The sequence below is a fragment of the Gopherus evgoodei genome, chromosome 4 (assembly GCF_007399415.2).
Source record: "Gopherus evgoodei ecotype Sinaloan lineage chromosome 4, rGopEvg1_v1.p, whole genome shotgun sequence".
Classification (NCBI taxonomy): domain Eukaryota; kingdom Metazoa; phylum Chordata; order Testudines; family Testudinidae; genus Gopherus; species Gopherus evgoodei.
Window position 1 is genome coordinate 131,557,665 of NC_044325.1, and position 27,345 is coordinate 131,585,009.

Genomic DNA, 27,345 nt, shown 5'->3' on the forward strand with positions numbered 1-27,345 from the left:
TAGTTGGCAGCTGCTATCAAGCGGAGTGCCCCAGGGGTCTGTCTTGGGTCAGTTTTGTTCAACATCTTCATTAATGATCTGGATGATGGGATGGATTGCACCCTCAGCAAGTTCGTGGACGACGCTAAGCTGGAGGAAGAGGTAGATAAGCTGGAGGGTAGGGATAGGATACAGAGTGACCTAGACAAGTTGGAGGATTGGGCCAAAAGAAATCTGTTGAAGTTCAACAAGGACAAGTACAGAGTCCTGCACTTAGGACGGAAGAATCCCATGCATCGCTACAGGCTGGGGACAGACTGGCTTAGCAGCGGTTGTACCGAAAAGGACCTGGGGATTACAGTGGATGAGAAGCTGGATATGAGTCTGCAGTGTGCCCTTGTTGCCAAGAAGGCTAACGGCATATTGGGCTGCATTAGTAGGAGCACTGCCAGCAGATCGAAGGAAGTGATTATTCCCCTCTATTTGGCACTGGTGAGGCCACATCTGGAGTACTGCATCCAGTTTTGGGCCCCCCACTACAGAAAGGATGTGGACAAATTGGACAGAGTCCAGTGGAGGGCAACAAAAATGATTAGGGGGGCTGGGGCACATGACTTATGAGGAGAGGCTGAGGGACCTGGGGTTATTTAGTCTGCAGAAGAGAAGAGTGAGGGGGGATTTGATAGCAGCCTTCAACTACCTGAAGGGGGGTTCCAAAGAGGATGGAGCATAGCTGTTCTCAGTGGTGGCAGATGACAGAACAAAGAGTAATGGTCTCAAGTTGCAGTGGGGGAGGTCTAGGTTGGATATTAGGAAATACTATTTCACAAGAAGGGTGGTGAAGCACTGGAATCGATTACTTAGGGTGGTGATGGAATCTCCATCATTAGAGGTTTTTAAGGCCTGGCTTGACAAAGCACTGGCTGGTATGATTTAGTTGAGGACTGGTCCTGCTTTGAGCAGAGGGTTGGACTAGATGACCTCCTGAGGTCTCTTCCAATCCTAATGATTCTATGATTCTGAAGTGCAAAACAGAGCCCTCATTTGCCCCTCCTTCAGAAAATCACAGGGCCAGATCTGCACCTGGGGTAATCTATAGAAGTCAATGGAGCTTTGCTGATTTACACCAAGAGGTCAAAGCCCTTTACAAACATTAATGAATGAATCCCATGGGAACCAGGCCAGCAGCAGCATCCCCATTTCACAGACTGTAGAAACTGAAGCACGGAACAGGGCAGTGACTTGCCCACAGTCACATGGGGAGTCAGTTGCAGAACAAAAGACTTGAGCCCAGATGCCCTCCGCATTAGCCATGACGTGAGACTCTGCCTTCCCCCACCCCCTTCCCCACTTGGATCACCCAGGCTGAGCCAGCTCCACCCTGTCGGTACCACCCTTCGCAGCTCTCCCCACCCCATCCAACAAATAAAAACACACCCCAACCAATAAAGTTTTACCAATGAAAAGCGCTGATGTAGAGACGTTTTCCCGCTGACAAAGCTGCCACCCCTTGTTGGGGGTAGTTGTATCTGGTTGGCAGGAGAGCTGGCTCCTGCCGACAAAGAGCGACTAACCTGCATGTCGTACAGCGGCAAGACTTTAGAGGCACGGCTGTGCCGCTGTAAGGTGCACAGTGGAGACACAGCCTTTGCTGTCAGGCAATGGTGGTTCCCTTCTAACGAGACGGGGGAGGGCATGGCAGAGGGTGTTCCAAGGCAGGGCTGACTTTCCACTGCAAAGGCTTTCCCTGCTTTCCCTTCTGTTCTGTCTCTTCACTAAAGGGCTGGAGGGGTTTTGAGGGGCCTCTTTGCCATGGACTGAGCTGGTGAGTTGCGTGTGCACCACCCTGACCCTCGTGTAACACCGTTGGACACTGACAGGGTCACAGTAACACCTTTGATTCTTCAGGCCCATTTATATCATCCCTGCCCCCAGCATCTCCTCACTCCTCTCGTCCGTGGCAGCAGGCCATTCCTCTAGAGACAGTGAGTAATTCCCTTCCTGCGCTCACATTGTTACCCAGCAGGTATTTTTAGCTGTTGCTCGGACCCTTTCCTCCCTCCTCCTTTTTCTGGATGGTACAAATTTAGCTCCCAGAGCCCCCACTATACACAGCTCACCCGCAGCTCAGGGCAGGGACAGGAACATCCAGCGTCTTATTCTCACGCCCGACCGACTTCCCCTCGCCTTCCCGGGGACCTGGACGCACGTGCAATGAGCGAACCCCCTAGCCCCATCCTCCCACCACATACAAACACCTTTGTGCCCCATGGCCTGGACGCCCCAAGTTATTGGTTAACACTGAGCCCTGGCAATGGACTTGTAAGGGACATGGCCAGGAGCTCTCCAGTCAGCATGCCGCATCGCAAAGCAGCATGTGGCACGTGCCCGTCAGCAGCACCATGCATGCGCAGTCCTCTCACAGCTATCAGACGCATGCCCCTTTTATTGGAACGGGACTTACACAGGCAGCACCAGTGAGTGGTCAGAGCAGGAGGGCCATGAGCTAAGGGGCAGGGGAGCCAGTTCCAAGTCAGAGAGGGGAGTGTGCTCAGCTGGAGAAGAGCAGAAGCAGCTGTTGATATAATGAGCTGCCAGCGTTCCTGCATGTGCCTCTCTGCTATGACATCGAATCCTCTGCCCTGGACAGCCTGGGCCCAGCTGGAGGCTTTGGCAGGTTCCAAGGTCCTGGCAGGATCGTCCCAGCTCCCGACACCCTCGTTCAATGCATCAGCTCTAGGCTGCTCAAGATGCTCTCAACCTCCCCTGCTTACGAGAAGCTGAGCTCATTAAGGAGCCCAATGTACCCGCACCCCATACAACCCTGCTGCCTCAGGGGCCCGATCCTGCCTCCAGGAGCTCAGGATGCTCAGCTCCTCTGCAAGTTGGGCTGTTGGTGCTGTTGGCTGCTGATGCCTGTGTGACAGTGCGGTTCTGGCAAGACCCAAATGAGAGTGCCAATTCAGGTCAATCGCTTAAACAGGGCAGTTACAGCCCTAGGCTGGGGTTTTCCACCTCTAAGGCAAACCAAACCAGCCAGACAAAGAGGACTGTGGTCTCACCCCACTGGCTAACCACAAGTCACACAAGCAATTCCCTTAGACACTCCAGTCTCCCAGTATCACCACCAGTCCCACTCGTCCTGGGGATGAATACTTATGAAAACCAACACCCCAATAAAAGAAAAAGGTTCTCTCGATCCCAAAGAATCAAGCCCCAGACCCAGGTCAATATACACATCAGATCTTACCCACAAATCACGCTGTTGCCGATCCTTTAGAATCTAAAATCTAAAGGTTTATTCATAAAGGGAAAAAGGTAGAGATGAGAGCTAGAATTGGTTAACTGGAATCAATTACATACAGTAATGGCAAAGTTCTTAATTCAGGCTTGTAGCAGTGATGGAGTAAACTGCAGGTTCAAATCAAATCTCTGGAACATCCCCCACTGGGATGAGTCATTCAGTCCTTTGTTCAGAGTTTCAGTTTGTAGCAAAGTCCCTCCAGAGGTAGGAAGCAGGATTGAAGACAAGATGGAGATGAGGCATCAGCCTTATATGGGCTCTTCCAGGTGTAAGAACACTTCTTTGTTCTTACTGTGGAAAATTACAGCAAAATGGAGTTTGCAGCCACATGGGCAAGTTCCTGCACAACCTGCTAAGTTACAAGGTGTATCTGCCTCCTCTCAATGGGTCAATTGTGTAGCTGATGGTCCTTAATGGGACATCCAGCAGGCTAGGCAGAACTAATACCAACTCGTCTGGGATTTTTCATAGAACTACAGCACCAATTTGAAATACAGACAGTATACCGCCAATACTTATAACTTCAACTACAAAATGATACAGACATACAGACAGCATAATCATAATCAGTAACCCATAACCTGGTCTTAGACACCTTATATGACCCCCTTTACATAAGATTTGGTGCTACTACAGGACCTTGGTTGCAAACCATGTTCTATATGGTTCCAGTTTATATCAATAACATCACACCCCCAACGCAAAATTGATGCAGGAAGGGATGACACAAACATCACTGACTGCATCCCAAGAGCTCCCCATCCTTGGGTCTGTCTCACTACAGCTAGTGTTGGGTTAAATGCCGTACCAGTGTATAACAGAAATGATTTATCAAAGTCATGTTCAATAACATGATTGAATCTCTTTACAAACTCAAGGTAAAACTTAGTTTGAACAACAGTGGATTGGATCTGCTTTTTCCTAACAGAAGTCACTGGCTGATGGAGTGGGCTCTCTGTGCTAACAGCTATTAGCAAGTCTTTCTTCTCCCTGCCAGCCAGGTAATTTGCATTAACACAAACACTAGCTTTAAACTTCTTAGCTGCTACCAAATCCAAGGCTGGACTTTGTCTTACAGAGATACCACACAAATCCAAAGAGTCTGAGGATGAGCGTTCGGTTGCTCTCCCCTGCATCCTCAAGTGTTCATCCATAAAACTGTTCTGCTCTGGAACACCAGTAACCCAGTCTGTCCTCAGATCCTGAAGCACAGACTGCTCACTCACAGAATCAGCATGGAGACATTCCTGTTTTAACACCATTGTCTTCCCAACAAGCTGGCCACACACAGCCATTTGATTATAGGGCTGCTCAACTTTCTTAACAGCTTCTACTCTATCTTAGACCTTTTCAAAGCTACCCCCACTGGATCTTTCAAAAGGAAAGTCAGTGGATCCATTCACAACAGTAAATTTCTGGCTGTTGGGAAATGAAACTTCCTTGATTAAATCACTTTCACACCCTTCAGTTGCAGTAAACTGCTTGCACAGGTTACCATGAGGATTCCTTTCCCTATGAGCTTCTCTAAGCAGCAATTCACCCCTCTCAGAACTTCTGCCCTTACCCCCTTCACCTAGTGCTTGCTCTAAAGGAACACTTTCCTGAGCCCCCACAGACTCTTTCTGGGTCTCACTTACATTCAGAATTGCCTCTGGCCCATGAGGCAGATTCCTATACAATTCCCTTCCAGGCAAACCTGTAGACTTTCTAGAGAACCGGTTAGAAGCATTCTTCTTCCCTTGGCCATGAACAAGTTCAGGAATCTTTTTCTTCTTACTATAAGTCGTTAAACTGTCAGTAGGTAACACAATTAAATCACCTTCATGCTCTCCTTGTGCCCTGGCTAGGGTATCACCCTGCTCAGACAGAGTTGCTACACCCTTTTCCAACCACACATTAGCAACTGGCAAACTACAAGCCCCAGAATTGTCTGGTCTCTGGGATTTTGCTACGACACTAACTGGATGCAACCTAGTTAAAGGGCCATCTCCCCAGCAGACACAAACTTAGGACCATTCCCTTCCTGGGCTTTAGTTGAATCCAGAACCAACTTTGGGACAACTGCACTATTCTCAACCATTACAGGCTGAGAGGCACCTTCTTTTGTCTGCTCCACAAAGAAAAGCCGGAGACACATTCTCCTTGATTAGACACACAGCTTGGGATTTCATTTCCCTTGTTCCAGCACACAGGGCTGTTCACAGACAACTGCTTGGAGACTGAGGTAGCTTTTTCTATAGGCAAGTCAATATCCTTGACGGACACAGGAACATTTCCTTCACTGTTACATTTCTCCACAGAGGAAACAGGTAAGGGATAGGGACACTCATCTTTCACTATCCTTGTCTTCCCAAACTGCTGACTAGATATAGCCATCAGCTCACAAAGCTGCCTAGGCTTATGTCATAAACAGATAGCTAAGGGTTAATGTCTCTTTCACCTGAAGCACCTGACCAGAGGACCAATCAGGAAACCGGATTTTTTCAACTTTGGGTGGAGGGAATTTTGTGTCTGAGGTCTTTGTCTGTCTGCCTGCTTTCTCTGAGCTTTGGAGAAGTAGTTTCTGCTTTCTAATCTTCTGTTTCTAAGTGTAAGGCCAAAAAGATCAGATAGTAAGTTATATGGTTTCTTTTCTTTGGTATTTGCATGAATATAAGTGCTGGAGTGCTTTGATTTGTATTCTTTTTGAATAAGGTTGTTTATTCATATTTCTTTTAAGCAATTAACCCTGTATTTGTCACCTTAATACAGAGAGACCATTTGTATGTATTTTTCTTTCTTTTTTATATAAAGTTTTCTTTTTAAAACCTGTTAAAGTTTTCTTTACTGGGAAATTTCAGGGAAATTGAGTCTGTACTCACCAGGGAATTGGTGGGAGGAAGAAATCAGGGGGAGATCTGTGTGTGTTGGATTTGCTAGCCTGATTTTGCATTCCCTCTGGGTGAAGAGGAAAGTGCTTTTGTTTCCAGGACTGGGAACGGAGAGGGGGAGTCACTCTGTTTGGATTCACAGAGCTTGTGTCTGTGTATCTCTCCAGGAGCACCTGGAGGGGGGAAGGGAAAAAGGATTATTTCCCTTTGTTGTGAGACTCAAGGGATTTGGGTCTTGGGGTCCCCAGGGAAGGGTTTTCAGGGGGACCAGAGTGCCCCAAAACACTCTAATTTTTTGGGTGGTGGCAGCAAGTACCAGGTCCAAGCTGGTAACTAAGCTTGGAGGTTTTCATGCTAACCCCCATATTTTGGACACTAAGGTCCAAATCTGGGACTAGAGTTATGATACTTATCCAAAATCTCTTTGTTTCTCTCTCCCTTCACTTGATCTAATTCCAGATCCACTTCTGAGACATTAGACAGACACTCAGCAACTTCATTCACAGCCAAACAGCTACTTTCCAAAGACAAACTTTTGGAAACACCCTCCATATACACAACTTTAGGATTAATCCTCTCCTGTGCCTGGTTTGTGTTAACTTGACTGATCATAGCTTTAATATCATTCCCAATCATAAGATCCTTAGGGATTGTGTCTTTTACTCCCACAACCATGGTACTCTCAAATCTCTTCCATTTCAGGTGGATTTTAGCCAAAGGCACCCTGACAAAATACTCAGATAAGGCTACAACAGTTACACTTTCATCTGGCCAATAATCTTCCTCCCTGACAAGACTTGCTTTAACCAGAGTAATGTCTGCTGCAGTGTCCCTCCATGCCACACACCTAACTCCATTTACTGCTGCACTGCTAATAAACTCTGCATTGTTGTTCCCATATTTACCTTTCATATGAGTTTTAAGGTCCAATTCTTCAGAGACCACGGAAACAGCATTTGCACACAGGGCACAAGTGCCAGGCTCTGTGTAGCTTGCCTGAGAGTTTATAACAACAGGATTAGCATTTGCTGTGGCATTTGGGGTTGCTGGTTTTGGGCTGCCCTTCAGGGTCGGGCAATCTGGTCTGATGTGGCCAAGCACACGACAGTGACAGCATGTAATCTGTTTATGCTTGGGGTGAGAGCTTCTACCCTCTGGGCCCCCATGAGCTCCTCTATAAGAGTCAGGGCCAGGTTACCTTTAAAACCTTCTCTCCTCTTGAACTGGGGAGAATGGTGATTAGCTTTCCCCAGAGGTTTACACCCTTCTCGAGCCCTGTTTTGGATATGGGCATCTGCAATCTCTGCAGCCCGTAGGACTGACTCAGGATCCCTATCACACACAGCTGCTCTCATATGGTCAGGCACAATGTCTAGGAACTGTTTTAAAGTTATTAAATCCAGCAGCTTTTCAAAACTCCCATATGCCTTTGCTCTCATAACCCATTTTTTTTAACAAAACCACTCAGTTTATGAGCACATTCTACAAAAGTACAGTCACGAGACATCCTAAACTTTCTAAACTTAACTCTGTGAGAATCAGGAGTCACCTTGAACCGCCTTAACACAGAATCTTTAAACCGCCCATAATCCAAGGCTTCCTGTTCCCCCAATTTATTAAATACCTCCCTGGCTTTTCCAGTCAGTCTGGTCAGCAGGACAGGCATTCGCTGATCATCGGGGATCTGGTACAGGTTGCAGAGAAGCTCAAAGGTGAACAAAAACTCCTCTATATCCTCAGTATCGTTATAAATGGGACACATCCTTTCCCAGTTTTTCTCATGGCAGTGGGTATGTGAAACCAGGTGGCGATGACTTTCTCCACTCTTCCATTACTTGGAGCTGCAGTTTGGCCGTCTCCTGTTCCATCTTGTGAGTCTCTTGCTGCATCTTGTGAGTTCCCTGTTCAGCAGCCAGCAGCTCTAGACGCCCCTTACGAGCTCTCTTTTCTCTCTCATTAGCCTCTTTTTCTAATTCAGCTATTTTTTGCTTTTCCAGCAAGCGAAAATCTGTTAGATTCTGTTCATGCTCAAGTTGCAGTTTATCTGTCGCCTTTTGCCCTCTAATTTTTTCTGCATCCTCAGGTAAGGGCTGCCCTCTTGCCCCCTGATCATTAGCCATTAACAGATTTCTGAATTCTTCCTTTGTAGCTTTTTTTCTAAAGCTTATCCCTTTTTTGTGAACACAAATTTTCCAGGGCTTTTTTTGCCAAGTCCCCCATACACTCTTTGCTGAGCCATTGCAGCAGCTCTTTAACCAATCAAACTCTCAAAACCAAAATTCGAATTTGGATAGCGTGGGGTTCTGACCCAAAGCTTAACTGACCTGGTTCTGTGGATCCAAGCATGACTACGCCACTGTGACAATGTGGTTCTGGCGGGACCCAACTGCAAGTGCCAATTCAGGATCAATCGCTTAAACAGGGCAGTTACAGCCCTAGGCTGGGGTTTTTCCACCTTTAAGGCAAACCAAACCAGCCAGACAAAGAGGACTTTGGTCTCACCCCACTGGCTAACCACAAGTCACACAAGCAATTCTCTTAGACATTCCAGACTCCTAGTATCACCACCAGTCCCACTCGTCCTGGGGATGAATAGTTATGAAAACCAACAGTCCAAAAAAGAAAAAGGTTCTCTTGATCCCAAAGAATTAATCCTCAGACTCAGATCTTACCCACAAATCTCGCTGTTGCCAATCCTTTAGAATCTAAAATCTAAAGGTTTATTCATAAAGAGAAAAAGATAGAGATGAGAGCTAGAATTGGTTAAATGGAATCAATTACATACAGCGATGGCAGAGTTCTTAGTTCAGGCTTGTAGCAGTGATGGAATAAACTGCAGGTTCAAATCAAGTCTCTGGAACATCCCTTCCTGGGATGGGTCATTCAGTCCTTTGTTCAGAGTTTCAGTTTGTAGCAAAGTCCCTCCAGAGGTAGGAAGCAGGATTGAAGACAAGATGGAGAGGAGGCATCAGCCTTATATGGGCTCTTCCAGGTGTAAGAACACTGCTTTGTTCTTACTGTGGAAAATTACAGCAAAATGGAGTCTGCAGTCACATGGGCAAGTTCCTGCACACCCTGCTGAGTTACAAGGTGTATCTGCCTCCTCTCAATGGGTCAGTTGTGTAGCTGATGGTCCTTAATGAGCCATCAAGCAGGCTAGGCAGAGCTAATACCAACTTGTCTGGGATTTTTCCCAGAACTACAGCACCAATTTTAAATACAGACAGTATAGAGCCAATACTCATAACTTCAACTACAAAATGACACAGACATACAGAGAGAATAATCATAACCAGCAATCCATAACCTGGTCTTAGACAGCTTATATGACCCCCTTTACGTAAGATTTGGTGCCACTACAGGACCTTGGTTGCTAGCCATGTTCTATATGGCTCCAGTTTATATCAATAACATCACAGCCTGAAATGCAGAGTTTGGCTCCAGGGGCGCGGGAAAGTTTTATTTCTGTTGGAGAAATGAATCCCTCAAAGAGACTCCAGTGACAAACGGCTGCCGAGTGAGGGAATCCGACCAATCCAAGGAGGCGTGTGGGACATTTACTGTGGAGTTAGATGGGGAGGGGCGTTAAGTAGAGGAGCCTGAAAGACAAATAAATCAAGGAGCTGTGAAAGCCTCTGGAATTAGCCAGGCTGGGCTGGTGCTGGGGCTGGGGCCAGGCCGGGGCTAGGGCCGGGGCTGAGGTCGGGTCTGGGCTTGGGGCCGAGGCTGGGGCTGGGGATTGGGCCAGGCCAGGCTGGGCCTGGGTCTGGGTCTGCCACCATGTCATAGTATAATTCCCAGTTCTGGACCTTAGCGTCCAAAATATGGGTACTAGCATGAATTCCCCTAAGCTTAATTACCAGCTTAGATCTGATAGGCTGCCACCAATCAGGACTTAGAGTAGAGTGCCTGATAGACTCTGGTCTCCCCCAAAAACCTTCCCTGGGGGTCCCAAGACCCAAATTCCTTGAGTCCCACAACAAAGGGAAATAAACCATTCCCTTTCCCCCTCCCTTTCCCCCTCCCAGCTCCTTCCCACCCTGGGAACACTAGGAGATCACCTGATTCAACTTCTTGAATCACCACACCGAGAGGAGTGTTACCTTCCCCCTCCCTTCTTCCCCCTCACCCAGAGGCCATACAGATTCAAGCTGCGTGAATCTAACACAAAGAGAAAAGTTATCCTTCCCTTCTCCCCACCAATTTCCTGGTGAGTACAGACACAATTCCCTTGAAGCTTAACTAGGAGAAAAAAAATCAAACAGGTCTTAAAAAGCAAAACTTTTAATAAAAAAGAAAGAAAAAAGTAAAAGGTTTATCTCTGCACTTTAGATGGTAAAAAGTTACAGGGTCTTTCAACTTATAAACAATAGAAAGAAACTTTCTCCAGCAGAAACACAATTTAAGCTACTTCCAGCAAGTACACATATGTAAATGAAAAAAAAAACAAATTAAAAGACTATGACCGCCTTTTCTTACTTACAATTCTGAATAGATAAGAGACTGTAGCAGGGAGATTGGCAGAAACCTGGTTGCACCTCTAGTCCCATCCAGGACCCAGAGAGAACAAAGCCAAAGCCAAAGCCAAACCCAAACCCAAAACCCACAAACAAAGGCTTCCCTCTGTTAGGCCTGAATAAAGATATAGCAGACAGAACCAGGTATGCCAACCTGACCAAAGTCAGGCTAATAGAGGTTTGTGGGTAATCCCTGAGTGGAAAATGCTGAAAAAGCAGCATGTCTCACAAGCGCTGGGAAAAAGTGAGATAAGAGAAAAGCTGCATTCCTGGCGTAGTACCAGATGTGCTGTGATAGAGCAGATCCTTCGAAGAACTGATAAGAGCCCTAGCTTCCCAGCCTCCTTGCTTTCACTCCCTGGTTCTGTTCTTTGCTTGTTTTTAACTCCCCTACATTTCTAACTTTAGGCATGCATGTATACTAAAGGTGTCTAGTTTCTAGTTGTTAGAAGAAGGGGGTGGGTTGCTCCAGTGAATAATTTATGACGCGACGGAACTGTCTATATAGGCTTATACTAAGATGTAAAGAGGGGGCTGGTTCTCTCTGGAGACGAGCTGCTCTCTATTGATGCGTGCACTTGTCAATAAAGAGCTTTTGATCGGACCTTGCTGGTGTTGCCTGTCTCTCTCGCGGTCAGACAACGAACTTTGCCGTCGGGGTTAGAGTCCCTGACACCTCCATGAGATTTGAAAGTATCTTGTCTCCTGACTGGTCCTCTGGTCAGGTGTTTGCAGGTCACTGTTTGTTAACCCTTTATAGGTGAAAGAGACATTAACCCTTAGCTATCTGTTTATGACAAGGGCCGGGGCTGAGGTCGGGGCTGGGCTGAGCCGGGCTGGGGCTGGGGCTGAGGCTGGGGATCGGGCCAGGCTGCGCTGGGCCTGGGGCTGGGACTGGGGATCGGGCCAGACTGGGCTTGGCCTGGGGCTGGGGTGGATATTAACAAGCCATCTGCTGCTCTTCCAGGGACCAGAAATTAACAGAAGGAGAATCCCAGAAACCGGCTGGGTTTGTGACACAGGCGAATTTAGTGCTGGTGCTGGGTTCCAGACTGACAGCCCTGGCATGGGCACAGGTTGGCACAGCTTCCTCTCGCCCTGCTCCTGCCTGCTGCCTGTATGTCTCCCACTGCCCTGGAAGGGACGAGCGGGGAGACGGTCTCCCAGCTTAGCGGGGAAGAAGGGTAATTAGTGTCTGGTCATTTTTCTGCTGGGAACATCTGCCATGAGTCAATGGTCTGAGACCCAGCACATTTATTACGTGCAGGGGCCACCAAACAGGCACGGGATGGCAATGACTTGCAGTCATTCCTGATCTGAGCTGGGTGTAAATGAGAACCTGCCAATCGGCTGAGCCAGCCATTCCTGCCCTAGGCCTTTGGCCCCGTGAGCTGCCATGTGGTGCCATCCTGACTGGGTGTCCTGCAGGAGCCATCCCCTGCAGCAGCCCACTGGGGGCTCCGCATCCAAGTGCTGTGAGCCAGAGGCAGGGACTCTTCCATGCAGAGGTGGGGGGTGTCAGAGGCATCAGCCTGTCTGGCTCCTAGGGAGGACACAGGTTAGGTGCCAAGGTGCTAGGCCTCTGATAGGTAGGTCAGAGTGAGGGAGTGAAGCCAGGTGGTGCAGAGAGGCAGTTCCAGACAGCAGCGGATGCAGAGGAGACGGCTCTCACAGTGAGGACACTGTCCTGAGGGATGCAGAGGAAGCTATGCCAGGCAAAGGGAGCAGCAGCCTGCTCCCCGGAGAGTCCTCCCCAGGCTTGACACCGTGCTTGGGACTTTGGCTGGGTGGATGGCCACGCGGCGTGGAACTGATTCATAACAAGTTCTCGGTCTGAGTCTCAGAGCTTTGCTGTGCAGCGCTATAACCGTGCTCGGGGACAGAACCGATGCTCAAAACAAGGAGGCCAGTTATGTTCTGCAGCCTCTCAGGAATCTGCTGTCCCCAGGCAGCCGCCTCCTGAAACTGGTACAAAATCACAGGCTAGGAGACAAAGGGAAAGCAATCTCTGCTGAGCTGCTGGGCCAGCTGCTCTGCAGCCAGAGCCTCTGAACTCTCCCAGCACCTGCAGCACGTTTCCCAAGTGAGCTGGGCATCAAAGACCTGCCGACACCTCCTGGAGATGCAGGCAGAGCTCGTGATCCAGCTTGTACAGGGCAAATCCACGGCCTTGTCTGCTCCCTTTGATTAGCCAAGTCTGGATGGAAACAGGCTTTGCATGTTCTAGCAGCTCATCAGAAGAGCAGCGCCGTTCATTGGGGGGCTGGCTCTGGGAGTGCTGGCCCCCACACAGTGAGGGGCAGGAGTGCAGAGAGATTCCACCCTTCTGGGATGTCAGACCTAGCCTGGGAAATAGGAGTGTTTCTGCAGCTACCATGGGACTGCTCAGGCTACTGCAGTGCATCAGGGTGGGTCCCCATGTCCCAGGTGAAATGTGGCAGGCAGGGCAAGGCTGGCCACATGGGGAGGTGGCCCTATCACCTAGATAGATAGATAGATAGATAGATAGATAGATTAGATGATGACCATAACAGGCCTTAGAGCTGGTGTCCCAGCAAGTGACTGGGGAAGGTTCCCCTTGCCTCAAGCTGGCTGTCTCCAGCCTCAACCAGGCCCCAGGGAACTGGTTATTTTACCAAGACTCTTCCCAGCCTGCAGAGCCAGGAAGCTAGTTTAATGTGAGTTCATGTCACCCACCTTTCTGAATACACTCCCAGCTGCAGGGCAGGCAGGTGGTTCACAGTGATGCTTCCATCTCTGTGCCCTGCAGGATCCCATCCCTTGGGTTCCTGTCGAAACAGTTTTGGTCGCTTCCTAAAATGTTTTTTGGGGAGCGAGAGCTGGGCGAGTGTTACTGAAAAACCTAACAGCGGCCAAAGTCCACAAACCTTCCACACACCATGGCTGGGCTGGCTCCCTGCCCACCTCCCTGCACACTCATCACCCCAGGCCAGGCTATGTGCTCTGCAGGACCCTGCCCATCGGGATGTCCTGGCTGTGCACCATCCAGTGGATGGGGTCAGGAGAAGCAGGGGCTGGTGTGGAGGTCAGGTGTGGGGGGCAGGGCTGGCAGACAGGGGAGGGGGATGCTGGGCTGAGGAAGGCTGCCCTGCTGCGATGGCCTGGCAGGTCTGAAAGCCGGCCAGGAGACCCAAGGCAGGTAGGTCTTTTATTCCAGTGAATGGTTACAGCCCTGCCTCAGCACTTGCAGCTCAGTCCCACACGCTCCCCCCGGCAGGCACACTTGTGTGTGCCCTCTCAATGAGGCAAGCATGCCAGGGCCAGGCTGATGGTGGAGCAGGCCCCAGCCTCAGAGATCTGTTGGGGGACAGGGGTGGAAAAAGGAGGAAGGATGGTTCAGTCATTAAGGCACTGTGCTGGGACTTGGGGCATCAGGCTTCCTGTGTGACCCTGACCACGTCTCTGAGCCTCAGTTTCCCCATCTGCAGCACTGGCATTGATAGTTATTTCACCAGTGTTTGTGAGCTGCTGGGGAGCCCAGCAATAGATTGCCAGGAACCTGCCCCTCTCCAAAAGAACTGCAAGCCCCAGCTCTTTTGGCCTTTCCAGTGGATTAATCCCTGCTGGGAGGGAACGCTGCACCCAGCAGGGGGTTTGCTCTGGGTCAGCAACATCTTAGCCAGCTCAAATTAAGCTTTGGGAGGTGTCCAAAGGGCTCCAAATAAATATGTATAATAATAACAGCCACTAATGGTATGTTGTGTGTCACACATCCATGCACGCACTCACCCATGCACATGAATACATATGCATGCACACGAACACATATGCATGTACACGCACGTGCACACACACACGCATGCACGCACTCGCACACACATACACACGCACACGCACAGAGATGCTCTCTTGCTCGATCTCGCACATATGCAATAAACAGAATTTGGCGTCCAGTCCATCAGTTAGGGCAGCAAAGCCCCCACCTGCCATAGGGAATTCTCAGCTGATCTAATGCAAGCTCCTGCTAGCTGGAGTGAAATGAACCCACCAGGAGCAATTCTGAAGGGCTGCAGGTAGCCTTAAAATGAGAGAAATTCCTTTCCCTCCCCCGTAACTCCAGCCCGGCACCAGCTGCGGGTGCTAAATGAGGTTACCTGCCATGCAGCCCCCTCTCTGCCTCACCCCGCTCCCCAGAACTGTTCTTATTAAGCACCGTGACAATCCTCTGGGTCTGATCTGTGGGTCCCTTGGGGCTGCTGGGAGCAGCGGGGACGCTGAGCCATCCAGGGCATTTCAAATGGAAAATGCTCCTCTCCAGGGAAACAGATCCCCCTTCCCTGAATGGCAGCAGGATTGTGGGGGCCAGCTATAAATGGGGGCAGGTCCATTGCAATCAGTGACCGATTCTGAGGGGCCAGACGGATTTAGTCCATCTCAGGACCTGGCCACCCGCTTGTGGTATTTCCACTGTCCCAGTCACTGCAGTATCTGAGCAGGTCACAATCTTTCCCCTCCCCCAGCCTGTGCCCCAGGACAGAGCTGTTATCCCCACTGGAGACGTGGGGGTCTAGCACAGACAGACTGAGGGGGAGGTGGCATTCTCAGCTGGCCTAGACAGACCCACACCAGCTCTGCTTGAGCTGCAATCCCAGCTGAGCCAGTACGTGGGCAGCTGGCCTGAGCCACCCTGCTATTTTCAGGGGGTGGCGTGAGCAGGTCAAACGGAGACAAACCCTGGGTGACTTGCCTAGGTCACACGCGAGTCCAGGGCTGAGCAGGGAATTGGAGCCAGGTCCTGCCCATTGGCCCCTCTTTCCCTGCACATCTAGGGCCAGGAGAGTGCTTCATGGTGCAACACAGCCCTATGCTTGGTCCATCAGGCCTGGGGAGGGGCAGGGAAACTCGGAGGGATATCCTGCAGCAGAGCGACAGCCAGTGCCAGACACATCCACCCTGCACAGGGAGCAGCGGGTGGCAGGCTTCTCAGGCCTCATGCGGGTGGCTGATATCCAGGGCTCTCCCTCCTCTGCTGTGATGGACAGGTGGGCACAGCTGGGGAGACCAGTCCCACCTCCCATTTCAAAGCAAGCCACACATGCTTCCTGCCTCCGACACAGGTCAGCAAGGTCCTGCTCCACCTGGGACTGACACCCCAGTACTGTCAGCTCCATATGCCAGCCTGGCACCAGGCATTTGCCAGCTCCACTGATGCTGTGCAGGGGCGGGAAAGGCCCCAGGAAGAATGACTTTGCTGTCTGAGTTGGTTTATTAGCCCTGGGGTGGTCCGCGACGGGGGAGTTGGGCACTTCCTATCAGACAAAGAAGGTCTGAAAAGTGTTTTCTAAAAGATTTGCCTGTTTGTTTGTTACATTAGAAACTCAGGTCTCATCCACCCTACTCAGCTTTGCCTGGCGCTCTCTCGGGATGGCTGGAAAGCTAGCAGGATTATGACTTTGCAGGTACCAAGGAAATGAAACTTCGGCCACTGAGGGGAGAAGGGATAGCTGGTCAGGCTGGTCGAAGTGTTTTTTGAGGGGTTAATGGGTATTTAACTCAAATGCCTGAGAAATACTTGGAAGAAAGTGATCTTTGTTAATGTCTTGGCACTGCTGCTCTGTCAGTTTCAGGTACCCAATCCACAGCTCTGGGTCCCCTGAGGAGATATCCTGCAAAAGCTGGGAAAGCCAGGCTTGACATTCCCAAGATTTCAAAGGGAAAAAACCAAACACCTCATATCACCCCCCTCAAGGTCTCCTTTCTCCATCAGCAAGGAGCAGTGAACAGCATACATTAGATTGGCTTTCAACACCACAGTCCTTTTCAGTGGCTGAAGATGCCCAGAAATCCAGCAGAGGTTGCTACGGTGACCCTTGGGGAATTGCATTATCCCCACATAGATGCCTAGCGACTGATCGCTGGCCCCTAGCGCCATGGTACCTCCCAACCTCTATTCTCTAGTGTAAGAATTCGCACAGCCCTCATGCAGGGCACTGTCTCCCGTGCACAGCTGGGAGCACAGCGCAGCCAGGCTAGTGACTTACCCAGGGAGTTTGGGGAGGAGCCAGCACTAGGACTCAGGGCTCGTGAACCCCTGGCCCATCCTTCCCCCCTCCCCCCCAGAGCAGCTGATACTGACTCATTCCCAAGGTGCCTTGCTGGCCCTGGTGGTGCTGGGCCAGCAGTCGTGGAGAGAAGGGGCAGGTGGACGAGCGCAGTAGAACCCGAGTTGCTCTGGATTTACAGCAGGGGACACAGGCCAGCCCTCAGTTTCTTGGTACTATTTACATTCTCAGCCTCGCGCTGCCCAAGCTAGCAAAGCCTCACCTGCCCGCCAGAGGCCAGGCATAGGAGGAAAACACCTGCTGGCTCTGGACTGATCATATCAGGACCTCAGGGAATGAGAGGCAAGGGGGGAACCAGGGGAGAGTCATCAGGATGATGTTGTACGATCCCATCTCCAGCACTCCACAGTGGCTGTGAATCTTGTTCCTGACTCTACACGGTACAGACAAACACAGCACCTGGTCCCCACCTCAGCCACGGGGTGTAACCCGAGTAGCCCACTGGCCTGATTCCCATCACACTCACCCCAGTGTAAACCAGGAGTAGCCCACTGGCCCGATTCCCCTCGCACTCACTGCCGTGTAAACCAGGAGTAGCCCACTGGGCTGATGCCCCTCACACTCACTCCACTGTAAAGAGGAGTAACTCCACTGGGCTGATTCCCCTCGCACTCACTCCCCTATAAACCAGGAGTAACCCCACTGGCCCGATTCCCCTCACACTCACCCCCATGTAAACCAGAAGTAACCCACTGGCCCAATTCCCCTCGCACTCACCTGTGTAAACCAGGAGTAACCCACTGGGCGTGGTCCCGACATTGCTCTCCCCCATGTAAATCAGGAGTGACTCCACTGAGCTGCCTTCCTTGTTAACCCCTGGAGCTCAAACCCCACACTGAGCAGCACAGGGCACCATGAAGGTCCAAGCCGCCTGCCCCTGCCCTGCTGGCCCCACACGCACGCATCCTTTGCCCTGCACGCTCCCAGCACTCACGTCAGTGGCTTCTCCAGGCGGCTTCCTGCTGAGCCGACTATCTCCCCCAGTGTGCAGAACGCCTGGCCCAGGAAATCCTGGCAGGGTAAAGGACCATGATGAGCATCAAGAATCCAGATTCTCCACCCAGACCCCTCAACACATCAGCCCTGCTCGAGCAGGAGCAAACCATTCAGTTTTAGTGAGAATGGGTCCTCACGGGGCAAAGGCACCTTTGCACCAAAGGGAGGTGTTCCGGGGAGAATTCCAGCCTGGGATAGATGGGAAAATGTTTGTGCATTTGGCATCTGGGAAATTGGCTCTTTGTATGGCGAAATTTTGCAATGCAAATAGTGATTTATCTGCAGCAGGAGGGGGAATCATCTTGGGTTTCCATGGAGACAGCAGGAAGTGCGAGGAGGGAACTCAGGAAGTCCCACCACCCCAGGATGGTCATAGCATCTCTTGCCCCACTACTAGGAAGCCTGTGTCACAAAGCTCTGCGACTGGGATTTCCCATTAATGCTTCTAGTAATGGGCCTTTTGAATCTTACTGGCAGCCTGGGGTCTCAGTGTAAACGTACAGATGAGATTGGGCCAAATGCAGATCCACGGACTCCCGGCTCCCCTGCTGACCCCTGGCTAGCATGACAGGCTGCAGCCACACCATGGGCACGTCTGAGGGCCCTGTGCCCGGGCAATGACACGGCCACATAGGACAATCCTTGCTGCAAGTGGGAAGTGCCCTGAGAAGCTGGCGATGCAGCCTGGCATGGCCTGGCTATTTACACAAGACAGCTCATCTGCCCCCCCATGGAGAGCCATCTCTACTCTCAGACTCCAGGCACCTGCTCAGCCAAATTCTGGTGCCCATGCCCCAGGGATCATGGGCTGGGGAGCCATTGGGTGTGTCCCTCTGGAACCAGCTTCTCACTCTCGGCAGCCCGGGTCCCCGGTGGGACATTAAGCTGGACAGAGGCAGGGCAGAAGGGATGAGAGCAGCTCTCGGCGGGGCAGGGGGACAGGGAACATGCTCTTACTCACATGCTTCGAGAGGTCAGGGCTTTTGGAATCCACGTCGTACCTGCAGGGGGGAGGAAAAAACACATGACGCATGGCCATAGCCCCCGCTCCGGTAGGGGCTGGCACTCCTCGTCACCACCAGGCAGCTCCTGGGGCAGCGCACGGCCTCCTGCTTGGGGGCAGGGCCTTGAACCGGGGTCTCCCATGTTCCACAGGAGCACCCAGGCTGTGGGCTAGGCTAGGGAGTCACTTTCCAGAGTCCAGGGCTGGGAGATCTGACCGTGATACACACAGGGATGTTTCCCCCCCATGCACCAGGCCCTGTCACACAGGCTGTCAGGACAGGCTCTCACTGAATGTGGATGGGATTTGAGCACCTGAGGAAAGCCCCAAGCAGAGTCTCTCACTGTGCCCATGTGGGGTTGTTATTGTAGGGTCTTCCCTGAGATGCAGCATTTGCCATTTTCCCCTCAGAGCCTCCCATCCCCCCCACTCTGCAGGGCCGGCCCTGGCACTCACAGGTCGAAGCGCAGGCTCTGTTTCTCTTCGAAGAAGTAGTCGAGGATGAACTTGCGCACGAAGTCGGGGTTCAGGGTGTTGTCGATGACCTCGGTCCTGCCAAACTGCAGGGTGAGAGACGCTAGTTAGCTGGGGTGGCGTCCTCGGGGCCCAGGAGCACCCCAGGAGCAGAGTCAGGGACCCCAGTTCTGGGCTTTAATGGGCACAGTTAGACTAAGCCTAAGATTGAGAGCTGGCAGCTGCCCACCCCTCTGACCTTTCCCAGCCAGGAGAGGGGAGAACCCAGCACGCTAGGAGACAGGAAGGGAGGAACAGAGACTGGGGGAAGAGAGACTCATCGAGGGGGCAGGCACCTCTTGGTGTCTCCAGCTGCTAATTTCTGGATCACGACACAATGGTGCTGGCGCAGGCAGCTGCCCTGGCACAGAGCCCACGTGAAGAGAGTTCAGGACCCTCTGTGATTAAGCCCCAAGGCACATCAATTAAGCAGCTGATAATTATATGTCATGTGTCCCCCTGAGCACAGACTAGCTGGGTGGACTCGCACACCTCTCCCACCAGCTGCAAATACATAGCTTCTCAGGGCAAGACAAAGCCCAGAATAGGCATGGGGGCCATGTGTGCATGCAGCTAGTACTAAAGGCTGCGGGATTGAGGTCTGCACCAAGAGCCATTTCAGAGAGAATCCAGAGCCAGAGCCAGCAGCAGCGTCAATGAAAGGGAAAAAGACACCAGGGGCATGATCCTGGAACTGGCAAGAGACGCTGATGCCCCTCACTCCTGACCCACAGCCCCCTGCTATACCTGCCCTAGGCTCCCCACACACACAGCTTTGCTGGTGCCCCTCACTCCCGACCTGCAGCCCCTGCCATCCCAGCCCCTGGGCTCCCCCACCCCCAGCTCCACTGGTGCCCCTCAGTGGGGGTAAGAATTCAAGAACTTCACATTCATGTCATGTGTGATCTAAACTGGAGTTCAGCTCCACTCTCCAGTGGGGAGATGCCAGCAGCACATTGGTCCTACTCAGAAAAGAGGGGGAGGAACTCGGGGTTTTCTCAGGCACCCTGGTCATCAGGGCCCACCTGTGCATGTAGCAGCATCCCGAGTGCACACTGGGGACACAGTGCTTATGTGTTCGGGGGGGCACACACAGACGTCAGGGATGCAGATTCACTGCCCTTAGCAGCAGCAGCAGCATTACTTTTGCACCTAGTGGCTGCGACTGGGACCAGAGTTCCATTTTGCTCGGGGCTGTACATACGCACACCAGAGAGTGTCCCCGCCCTGCAGAGCTGGCAGCACAAACAGACAAGACTGCAGGAAGGTGGGAATGGAAGCAGAGACCCAGAGAGGGGAAATGACTTGACCGAGGTGTGATGTTATTGATATAATCTAGGACCATACAGAACATGGTTGCAACCAACCAACCTGTTGTAGCACCAAAACTTATGAAAAGGGGGTCATATAAGGTGTCTAAGACCAGGTTATGGGTTGCTGGTTATGATTATGCTGTCTGTATGCATGTGTCATTTTTAGTTGAAGTTATGAATACTGGCTCTATACTGTCTGTACTTCAAACTTATGCTATGCTTCTGGGAGACATCCCAGACAAGTTGGTGTTAGCTCTGCCTAGCCGGCCTGATGGCCCATTAAGGACCATTGACCCACTGACAGAAGGCAGATACACCTTGTAACTCAGCAAAGAATGCAGAGACTTGCCCGTGTGACTCCAGACTCCATTTTGCTGTAATTTTCCACAGTAAGAACTGTGATACAGCATGGCCAGAGGGCAGCAGGAGAGGGTTAGAAGGGAGCCTTATTCCCTGTAAGGGGAAGAAAGTTTGCTATAGATTAACTAGAGCACCTGCAGTCAGTTACATGATAAAAACCCATGCTTCAATCAGATAGTGTGGGAGTAGGAGTAGGAAGGATTGGTGTTGGAGCAGAAGATAGTCTGGAGAAGTGCTGCAGTGGGCTAAGTTCTAGACACTAGGTAAGGGGCACCTGGCTTGTGCAGAGGGAGGGCAGGAAGCTTTCCACAAGCTGAAGGGCAGGAGAGGGAAGTAGCCCAGGGGAAGCGGTTCACCACTATTCTCAGGGCCCCTGGGCTGGGACCTGGAGTAAAGGATGGGCCCAGGTCCCTCCCTCTCCACTCCCCTCCTCTAGGACAAGAGTGGGGCAATTAATATTCCAATTTAGAGGCAAGAAATGGTGCCCTGAACCCCCCCTGCCCAAAGAAGAGAGAGTGTGAGACCTATCATAATAGTGCTGGCAATCTGTCACAGGACAAAGAGGTTCTTACACCTGGAAAAGCCGATAAAAGGCTGATGCCTCATCTCCATCTTGTCTTCAGTTCTGCTTCTTACCTCTGGAGAGACTTTGCTACAAACTGAAACTCTGAACAAAGGACTGAATGACCCATCCCAGTGGGGGATGTACTCCAGGGACTTGATTTGAACCTGCGGTTTACTCCATCACTGCTACAAGCCTGAACTAAGAACTTTGCCATTGCTGTATGTAATTGATTCCATTTAGCCAATTCTAGCTCTCATCTCTACCTTTTTCCCTTTATAAATAAACTTTTAGATTCTAAAGGATTGGCAACAGTGTGATTTGTTGGTAAGATCTGATATGTATATTGACCTGGGTCTGGGGCTTGATTCTTTTGGATCGAGAGAACCTTTTTCTTTATTGGAGTGTTGGTTTTCATAACCATTCATTCCCAGGACGAGTGGGACTGGTGGTGATACTGGGAGACTGGAGTGTCTAAGGGAATTGTTTGTGTGGCTTGTGGTTAGCCAGTGGGGTGAGACCAAAGTCCTCTTTGGCGAGTTTGGTTTGCCTTAGAGGTGGAAAAACCCCAGCCTTGGGCTGTGACTGCCCTGTTTTAAGTGACTTGTCCTGAATTGGCACTCTCAGTTGGGTCCCACCAGAACCACATTGTCACACAAGGTCCCGCAGCAGGTCATTATCAGAGCCAGGAATGGATCCCAGAGTGAATTCCTGGCCCTGATGAAGTCAATGGCAAACCTCTCCTTGACCCAGCAATCACCCCAAGGCTCTAGGCATCAAACAGCACTCTCTCACCCAGACCTTGCTGTCTTCTGTTGGGGCAGTGGGGCTTCCCCCCTGGCCCAGCAGCCACATGAGTTGAGTGGCTAGAGCTGGTCCCTGGGTTTCCTGTTTGATGCTGCCTCTGGCAGGGACATCCAAGCCTGCTCAAGTGTTTCCTGGCACCCTTGGGGCTGCGGCAGGCGCTGGCAAAGGTTAATGGGATTCCCACCCCGCCTAGTGCTCACACACAGGTTGTTTGTGGAGCCCACTCTTTAATATCCTGAAAGCTCTTGGCTAACAATGCAGTAACGTGCCCTGCTCTGCTCCCAGCCGGCACGTCGATCCCCAGCCGGCATGTTGATCCCCAGTCTCTGGCGGGGGCACTGAGACCTTTGAGGCATTTGAACATGGTGAAGGCTGCTCCAGTGAATCCCTGATGTTCAAACAAGGTGATTCCATCCGCAAATCCTTGGGCGGGGGCAGGGGGGTGTCAAGATGACAATGCAAATACCCCAATTCCTGAGTAAAATACACATGCTGGGCCAGATCCTGAGCTGGTGTAAACTGGCAAAGCATCATCACCTTCCATAGCACTGTGTCCATTTACACCCACCGGGGCCTGGACTACACATCAGAACCCCCACAGCCCCCTCCCCCTGGGGCACAGGCAGGTGCAGTATCACTAACCCAGACCTACTGATGGAGAAACTGAGGCACAGAAAGGGAAAGTGATTTGTCCAGGGTCACCCAGTGAGTTAGGGCAGAGTGGGGAAAGGACTTGGGGTGCTGAGATCTGGCAGTGATGGGCTGAATAGAAATACCATGGATGGACAGATATTAAAAACACCTGTGAGTATGCAAATGAATTGTGTAAATCTAGCTTCTCCTGTTTTCAAGGTTTCTCTGCTTCCTCCTTAGGGGACTGATCAGTTTCATGTTTTTTCTTTAGTCAGTTTCACTTCTGGGTTCTCCTCCCCTGGGGCAGGAACACTGGCCAGACCCTCGCCAAGTCTAAATCCCCCTGCCCCTATCCCAGAAAATGCAGCAATGTCGATTTACCCTGCTGAGGATCTGGTCAGCCTCACTGGCAGGGGTGAGCAGGGGTCAGTCCCTGTATTGACCAAGAACCACCATGGCTCCATGACAGCTGCCTGAGGATGGGTGAGGCCAAACGATAGGAAATAACTGGTACCACTGGGGATAACTGATAGTTTGCTGGTGACCCCGGACAATTATGCTCCCAGTGGGCCAGTGATGCTGGTAGCCTCCGATGCAGAAAAATGAGTGACCCACTCAAGAGTCATGTCTGCTCAGGCAACAAGGGGTCATTCTGCCCACTTAGTCTGACCGCATCCAGGGATTCCTGCAGCCAGCCCATAGCTGGCAGTTGAGCTAGTGCGTATCCAATCAGAGCTGGGGCCATGGTTAGCACTCCGCTCAGACCCATGGTCTCTGCCTGTGCACCTGCCGTTGCTCTCACTGGCTGGCCAGGGGCCTGAGCCAAACCCCAGGGAAGTCAGTGGAAAGTCTCCCCAGCCCAGATCCTCAAAGGCTCCTACATTCCACTGAAGTCAATGGGAGTTAGGGGCCCAAGTGCCTTTGAGGAGCCAAGGATTGTTCCAAGGAGAGGAACTAGCGGACTCGCTGTTAAATGAAGAGTTTCAACTCCCCATTGACTGTCCCAGCACCTCCTCCGCTCGGCTTGCACAATCTGCTGCTGATGGGGCCTTAACGAGCCAGCCAATTGTCTCGGACAAGGCTCTGAAATTACCTTTCCTCCCACCAAAGTGTGTCACCTGCACGCAGCTGTCACTTGGCTCAGCTATTGAGGCCAGGTCTGCAGGGCTTGCGCTAACCGGGCCTCTGAGCCGCCTGGGACTGCTGGAGCCGAATCCGGGCTCCGGGCATGTGGTGGGGACGGAGAGGCAGATGCTGGGTGCTGCGCCTGGGGGAGGGGGTCGGCATTTGCTTTTCTAAGCTAAAGAGGGTTGGACCTGGCTGGAATGCTGAGGGGAGACTTCCCAGGAAGACACAGGGCTTAGCTACAGGTGAGGGGCTCCAGAGAGAGCAGCTTGGGTGACAGAAGAACTGTTACACACCCCTGAGCAATGCAGCCAAGCTGACCGAATACTCTAGCCTAGAGCAGGCCTCAGTGGCTGAGTCTGTGCTGGCCTTTCCCACATTGCAGCTGAGGGCCTGGTGCCCAGTGTGCCCTGATCGAACCTCCAACGGCTTCAGAATCCCCACAGCTGTGAGCAGAAGGCAGGGCCACCTTGGCCTGGTAAAGGTAAGCACAAGCCTGAATCTAGGGCAGGGTGAGATTTAGCCTCTACCAAGGAGCCCCTGGGGGTGGCACTACTTGGGGGTGGGGGCACCAGCTGGCCAGCTTCTGATTTTCAGAGCTGCGAGAACCTGCAACTTCCAGTGGAATCTGGGGGGCTCAACATAGCAGGAATTCTGGCCTCAAGGTGGTGCTGGGTGCCTTGGAAGTCAGTCGGGGGGCTCTTCTGCCCATGCCCATGGCCTCAGCATGGCGGGGCCCAGTCCAGGGACAGCTCCACCTCTGCTATGAGCACTGCCTAGGTGTCTAGGTGAACCACCCGGGAGCCCTGGGAGGGGCTGTTTAGGCATACAGAGGCTTGGGGAGTGGGCAGTGTCATGGGCAGAGGAGAGCCTGGGCCAGCTCCACCCATCTGACTCCTAATGCCCCAGCTGGAAAATGGGGGGTATTTTCTGTGAAAAATTCTTGAAAGAAATCAGGACATTTTCATTAAAAGCCAGGTTCTGTCTGGCCCACCTGCGAGGCCACTTGCACACACAAGCACTGCAAGCACTGCTCAGGCACACGTGTGCATGCACACAGCCATTTGGCAATCCTCTCGCAGGAAAACCAAGTGTTCCAATCTTAAAAGCCCAGTCTCCAGTCCGCCCATCTTGCCAGACTCCCCTGGCTGGGAGCCACATGGCTACTGCCCTCTCGCCCTGCCCGCACCTCGCTAATGCGCTCACCCCAGGCCCAGCTGAAGTGCTTTTAAGGTTCTGGCGCTGATGTGGTGCGGCTTTGCCAGGCATCCCTTCAGTTGCTGCTGACCCTTGGGACCCTGCCAGACCCACCCTGGCGAGCCGAGGGGGAGTGGGACCAAATGAGGGCCCGATCCTGCCCCGGCCATACAGCTGCAGCTCCCATGGGCTTCCTCCGAGCTGTATGCACGTCTCTGAGCCCTGCACTGCACTGTGCCCACCCAGTCCGGTCACCCTGCAGAGGCAGTGTTGTCCAGTGATTATAGCCCAGGGCTGCAGGTCAAGAGATCTGGCTCCATTCCCAGCTTCCTCACTGACTGGCTGTGTGACCTTGAATGAACCCCAGACCTGCTCGGTGCCTCAGTTTCCCCATCCATGAGTTCAGCCCCCCACTCCTCCAAGAGAAACTGCTCTGAACAGGCAAAGCCTTGTGTAACTGCAATAGAAATATTAATGGCTCTTGCTCCAGAAGGACAGATCCAGGGCACGGGGAGGAGGGGTGTGTGTGAGGAAAATACTTTGGTGTCATTGCCAAGGGGCACAAGCAGCCAGGCCAGCACTGCCCAAGGCAGATGGAGCCTACCCCAGTGCTGGGCTGCCAGGGATTGATCCTGGGGCCATGTGAGGTGCAGAACCCCTCCACCCCCCGTGAGCTCAGCAGCATTATCTCTGGACCATGGCTGCCAGCACTGGCATGACCTGTTTCTAATCACAGCAGCAGCATTTCCATCACCGTCCGCACCTAGGGCCACAGCTTCCTTCCCAGGCAAAGGGGACATCTCTCTTGAGGGCAAGTGCACAGTTCAGGCTGAAGGGGGTGGGAGCGGGCTGTTCCCACTGCTCTGAGCATGTGTAGCAGACACCGAGCTGCGAGTCCCACTGACGTTGTGCTGAGGGCAGAGACAAGCCCAGGAGAGCAAAGCCCCGAGACAGTCCTAGATCCCAAGGCCAGAAGGCACCACTGTGATTGTCCAGTCTGAGCTCCTGCTCAGCACAGGCCAGAGCCCCGCCACCAGCGACTCCTGCATTGAGCCCAGAACTTCTGCTTAAACCAGGGCAAATCCATTAGAAAGAGCCTATAGGAACTATTCCAGAACAGGTTACTCCACACTAGCCATGCTGGGTGATTTCCCCATGTCAACATGGCCTTGGGAATCTTCTTCCCATGTAGGTGCTCAGAGGCCATGATCCAGTCTCTGCTCACACCGACCACCTGGCCAAGCAGGGGAGGGGGAATCCCTTTAAAGGCGTGTCCTATAGAACTGAACAGGAAGCGAAACCCTTTCTCCAGGGTTTATAGATGTGAGTAGCCAATTCCATCCCTGATGCTGAACTTTATAGGGTCTTTCCAAAACCCGAGAGCCAGATCACTTCTCTATAGGCCTATAAAATGACTAGAGAACCCAACTGCCACAGGATTTTCCCCTAAGGACGATGGGCTATTTTAATGCACTACTAGTGCTTCTAGTCTGTACTGAATGTTATTTGCTCTCTCGAGTGTAACTTACAACAGAGGCAAAAGCGGGAGGGTTTGATCACAGCTGAATGCCAGCAAGGCCTGTTTCTGTAAAGTGCTGAGCTCATGGAATGCTCAGCCCCTCAAGGGTCAGTAGCAGCTGTAATACCTATTTACTATTTGATGCCTCTTTTTCCCTGAGGGCCACAGGGTGGGCTCCATGGGTAGCGTAGCCTGGGCCTGATCCAAGTCCACTGGAGCAACAGGGGGATGTTTGGGCGAGGAGCTTGAACCCGCTGCAGAGGGAGCATCCAGCTGCTGTGATGGATTATTCCGTACCCTTGTACAATTGTAACGCAAGGGTGAGCTCCCCTGCCGGTGCTGCTCCCCCCTTATTTGCATAAGTAATTGCTAGCCTGTTAATGACTCATTCGGGATGCTGCCCACCATACAGCAGCACCAAAGAGCTGGATTGCACAGGAAACCTCAGCACGATCGCTTCAATACAGACAGATACAAATGGGCTGTGTCTGATACTGCAGGGGGCTGAGCCTCCTCTGCATTCACTGAGAGGCCTCAGAACCTGGCTATTCCTCTCGTGCCAAC

General features: G+C 51.9%; 1 protein-coding gene across 3 annotated transcripts in view; it reads right to left on the reverse strand.

The window, feature by feature from the left end:
• LOC115650746 (copine-5) overlaps window positions 1-27,345 on the reverse strand; it is a 197,947-nt gene that overhangs the window by 129,802 nt on the left and 40,800 nt on the right. For all 3 annotated transcript variants that reach the window (XM_030561100.1, XM_030561101.1, XM_030561099.1), the window contains exons 4-6: window positions 19,209-19,312; window positions 18,711-18,750; window positions 17,688-17,764 (exon numbers count right to left, since the gene is read on the reverse strand). In XM_030561100.1, coding sequence (XP_030416960.1) covers window positions 17,688-17,764; window positions 18,711-18,750; window positions 19,209-19,312 — 221 coding nt within the window. The remainder of the gene's footprint in view (window positions 1-17,687; window positions 17,765-18,710; window positions 18,751-19,208; window positions 19,313-27,345) is intronic.